Here is a 4,862-nt window from a genome sequence, read left to right on the forward strand (position 1 = left end):
TTTTCTTGGGAAACATGTTCTTTTATTTTTCATGTAAATAAGGTAATGACCATTTTATCCATAAAAATCTATTATTAAAAGGGGCATTTTTGTCGAATTCAAGTGTTGGCAACTTTCCTCTAGGTGGGAAAATTATTTACCCACCTAGGAGATGGGTACCACTTACCCGGTACTCAGGAAAATAAACTTTTTCTTTTCCCCACATAAATCTGAAAAAAAAAACATATAATTCTTGATCAATGAAAACTAAAATCTCATTGACCAACTTTCCCCCTCTCAAAATCTGGGAAAATTATTGCCAATTTGGGAGAGCTTTTACAAGTAGCCTCTACTTTGTGAAATGGATATTACATAGCTGGCCTTATAAGCTTTGTTAGGTGAAAAAACTGGAAAGCCCAAATATACTGACATTCAGGAAAAAAAGGCTCAATCAAAGTTTCAGCCATCACAAAAGAGTCCATAATAAATATAAAGCCAGATGTCCACTAGTTTGATTATTTCTAGAAATTAGATGACCAAAAATCTTTTATGTGGCAATATTTTATGATCAATGGGGATGTAAAATATAAATCCCAGATTCAAGTTGCAAAAATTTATAGTACGTACATTGCAAATATTTCAGAAATTGCTGAAATTTCTGATTGTATTATTTGTTCATTAAAACACTAGAAACACTAGAAAGGGAAGTGGGGAACTTCAAACCATAGACATGAATAAGAGAAAGTGATAGTGTAATGGTTAAAATTAAATGAGAGAGAGAGAGAGTATGGCATCTAGTTTCAAATGGAGATCGGCGACATGAGAGAGAACTTTGGAGAATAAATCCCTAATGGGTAATCGGCGACTGAATCTAGTTAAATAATTTTAACTAGCTCCAGTAAAATCAATTAGGAAGACAAAAATAATAACTTTCTGTTATTGAGAGTGGGGAGGGGCTTCTGAGTGTGCCTCACACCGATCTCACTGTCACATCCCACCGTATGTGGGTGTCCTTTGGTTCCATTTACAGACAGCTGCAGTGCTAGTGCTAGACCAAATAATACCACTTCTCTTTGGCTCTTCAGGGTCTTTTTTTGGAGGGGGGGGAGGGATTTTCAGGGAGAATTAGTTAATGGGATTTTGATTCTCATCGGTAAAGATATTAATGTTTTTTTTTTCAAAATTATTTGAGTTCGCCGAAAAATTATTTTTTATGGGTATCATTTATCTTATCAAGTGATGCCTATCTCACAGGTGGATAATTTTTCTATCTGGTAGAAAAGTTGTCAACAATTGAATGAGATAAAACATTTCCTTCTAATAATGACTTTTTATGGCTAAAATAGTTATTTTATTATTTATCTGAATAATAAAATAACATAGATAAGAAAATAGAGCCTGAGTCTTGTGTGGAATAGCAATCAGAATTCTTAGCATGTTCGAGTTCAAGATTAGAAAACATCCTGTGCATGGCAGAAATTCAAGATTAGAAAACAATAAGAGAACGAGGCAAAGGAAGACAAGAAACATCCATGACCATGCCATTAGCAAATTAGTCTACCGTGAGGTAAATTTCGTGAAAGTTGAAACACGTGTGAACATTTAACTTTAGATCCAACAACAGCTTCAAATGCAAGCACTCGATGTAAATTTCATTCTCCATGGAGGACCTGTTTTCCTCTAAGTTTTATAAATTGTGGGCCTTTTAGGAAAGGCAGCCCAACCTTCAGCCACGTTGATGGACCCGACGATACCAAGATTGAAAGCTTCCACATCCCGAACCGAACCAACGTGGTTAAGAAGCAATGCAAGCCATTAATTAGTTTTAATGGATTCATGAGATGCATCTGGGTTTCCAACACAAACTCATCAAGGATAACACAGTATAGTCCAAGTCAGTGGAAGCATTGAGCTCTAGGAAAAAGTTTAGGGCCCCCGTTCAACTTAATTGGGAGAGAGGAAATAATTTCCATTTTTTCCAAAGAAACAAATAACACTCACATTTTTTCTTCAAGGAGGAATCTCCTTTCAAATTGTCAATTCTCATCCACCAGTCAGAGAGCTATTATTAGTCACTGGGACATTGTGAGGCAAATTGTAAAGCCTCCCTAGATTTTCTAACAATCTTATACACCTCCCTTGTATTTTGACTCAGTTTAATTTTTTAAATACCATATTTACCCTTAACAATTTACACGACCGAATGCAGTCATTGCCCCCTACCCCCAACCTCTCACTCATCCCCCTCCCTGTTTACATGATCACTCGTTGTTTCACACAAACATGCGCACTTTATTCTGAGTTCGGCTTCGGTCAACAGCGCTTACAGCCTTTCTGTTGGCACTTCCAACAGTAAGCTCATGAATTTATAAATTTTTTATAATTATTATCGATTATAATAATAACTATGGATATGAATACCTAAGATCGGTCATATACATTTATATACCATTTTCATTATTTAAATATTAAATTTAATATTATTAATATATTAATAAAATTTTTATAGGAAAAATCTATGACGCGGACTACACGCAAGGGTATCCTTGGTTTGGTTAAACCGAACCGATTTCTTTGGTAATTAAACCAAAACCAATTCGCTTCTTTGATTTTTTATATTTTGAATATAGTACATAAATATATTTTGAATATAATATTATATTAGGAGGACTCTACATCAGTACATTGTTTCAAGAAAGTGCAAACATTTTAAAAGAAGCAAAATAAAAAAATACGAAAATTTTGAAGGGGATAAAAAATTTAGACCCACTTGAGAACACCGCCAAGCGCAAAACCTCCCAACTAAATCGAGGGCAGCCTTAGACAGAACGCAGATCAGAGGGTCACATGGCGACGCTCCAATCCAGAGTGTTGTCGCATTAAGCAACTTATCCACTCATGTAACCGACCCCTTTCTCCCAGACTCAAAGCCTTACTTTTCTTCTCGTATACGATTAAAGTTCAACAATACCACTTCCCTCGTTTGAGACCAAATAACATTTTGTGATGGAAAGAAAAAAATCACACCAATTAATAGAAAAATTTAGATTGTGCGTTTCATATTTTTGAAACCAAATGATATGAATCGCACCAATGCACCACTAACAGAAGAGATTAAACAAAAGGAAATTAGCGCTGAAAACCATAACTTTCTATTCTACTTTTTTTTTCTAAGATTTATCAGAACAACCATAACAACGAGTAACATAAGGACAAGAACCAGCGGTCAAAAACGGGAGCCCTCGTTGAAGATCCTAGAACATTAAGAGCTCCAAAAACATCTACGGAAACCCAAGGAACACACAACAACCCAAACCCAGACATAAACATATTCGGCACATCAGTTCCTCCAGTTTCCGTCAGAAGACCCATCGCCCCTCGAGTAGCGAGATCCACGATCTCCGTACCCCCGATCACGGCCGCCTAAACTGCGGTTGTAACCACCACCACCATCACGGCGACCATAACTGCCATAGCCACCTCCACCGCCACCGCTGCGGAATCCTCCGCCTCCGCCACCGCCACCACTACCCCTTGACTGCGCCTGGTTGACCGTAATGTTTCTCCCGTCGAGATTCTGCCCATTCATCCCTTCGATAGCGTCCCTCATGGACTGCTCATCACGGAAGGTGACGAAACCAAACCCTCTCGATCTACCAGTCTCGCGGTCATTGATGATCTGTACATAATCAAACAAAAGACGCGTCAGAACAAGATCAAGGCAAACAAAACACAAAAACATGAAACCAACAAAAGAGAAACATAAGATCTGAACCCAAATCGATCGATCTACGCCTCTGAAAAGACGGAGACACATACCGTTTCCGGTGATCAATTAGAGTAACAGAGATAACAGGAACAGAATACAGATGAACAAAGTCACAGATATCAGAGAACACAAAACAGATCAACAAAGCCGAATCGATTCATCGGGATAGATCCGATCTCTGCATCGGGCAAAGTTCTGACGCCTCGTTAAAACGGACCTTTGATTCCAGGATCTCGCCGTAAGGACTGAAAGCCCTTTCGAGGGATTGGTCGTCGGTGGCCCATGCGAGCCCACCGACGAAGCATCGATACTCAACATCAGCAGAAGCCATTACGGAAACACTGCGAAAATGAACAGAGAAAGGGGGAAACAGAAAAGGAAGAGGGGGATAGATAACCCACCTCCAGAGAACGATAAAACCCTCAAACCCCCGCACCCTATCTTTATAGTTAAGTCTCTCCTCGAGCTTTCAGTCTAACCAGGGTTAGTTAGGGTTTACCAGTATGCCGCACCAAAGCACGTGTATAAGTGCGGTCTACTTTACAGCCGTGCATTGCGTTTGCAAAATTGTCGGACAAATTATTTGGATTCCAATCCAAAGGTTGGACTTTCATTCCTCAGGGACGCACTTTCTTTTCCTGCATTGAAACCGCTCTGCTAGGGAGGGTGTTTGGACACTGCTCTAACTCTGGCCAATATTAGTAATCCATCCGGTTTGCTTACGTGTCTACACTGTCTAGATTCTAGCATGTACGGTAGACTCGTAGTAATTCAAAATCCAGCGCAAAGTGGTGTAGGGGTATATTTACATTCATAACCAAACAGCTTTCTTGAGAGTCAGAAAAAGGGCAAAGACAGATATTGCGTGACGCACGTCTTCGCCCTTGATTCCGCATGGGTCCACACTCACGTGTTGGATAAGCCAGGAAGAAAAAAGGAAAAGGAATATTTTTATACATAGGTAGTTGAAATTTAAAAAAAAAATATCTTCGGGCGAAGGGCTGCAACGGGTGATTATGGACCGGGCCGCGCTGGGCTTTGCAGTTATGATAAGAGAGATAGTTTAGGCCCCGAACTCCGGGCTTGAAATATAAGTCCCACCTTAAGTATATAC

The 4,862-nt window shown here is 39.3% G+C and overlaps 1 protein-coding gene across 1 annotated transcript; it reads right to left on the reverse strand.

Moving 5' to 3' along the window:
* Positions 1-3,108: 3,108 nt before the first annotated feature.
* On the reverse strand, positions 3,109-4,163 carry LOC148850883 (glycine-rich RNA-binding protein GRP1A-like). Its single transcript, XM_088947372.1, has 2 exons — positions 3,966-4,163; positions 3,109-3,658 (listed from the first exon to the last, which is right to left on the reverse strand). The coding sequence occupies exons 1-2, from the start codon at positions 4,077-4,079 to the stop codon at positions 3,320-3,322; spliced, it is 453 nt and encodes a 150-aa protein (XP_088803498.1). The 5' UTR covers positions 4,080-4,163; the 3' UTR covers positions 3,109-3,319.
* Between the last annotated feature and the right edge of the window lie 699 nt (positions 4,164-4,862).

Source organism: Nelumbo lutea, chromosome 5 (genome assembly GCF_056320005.1).
Source record: "Nelumbo lutea isolate HS-2025 chromosome 5, American lotus-T2T, whole genome shotgun sequence".
In the NCBI taxonomy this organism is placed as follows: Eukaryota; Viridiplantae; Streptophyta; class Magnoliopsida; order Proteales; family Nelumbonaceae; genus Nelumbo; species Nelumbo lutea.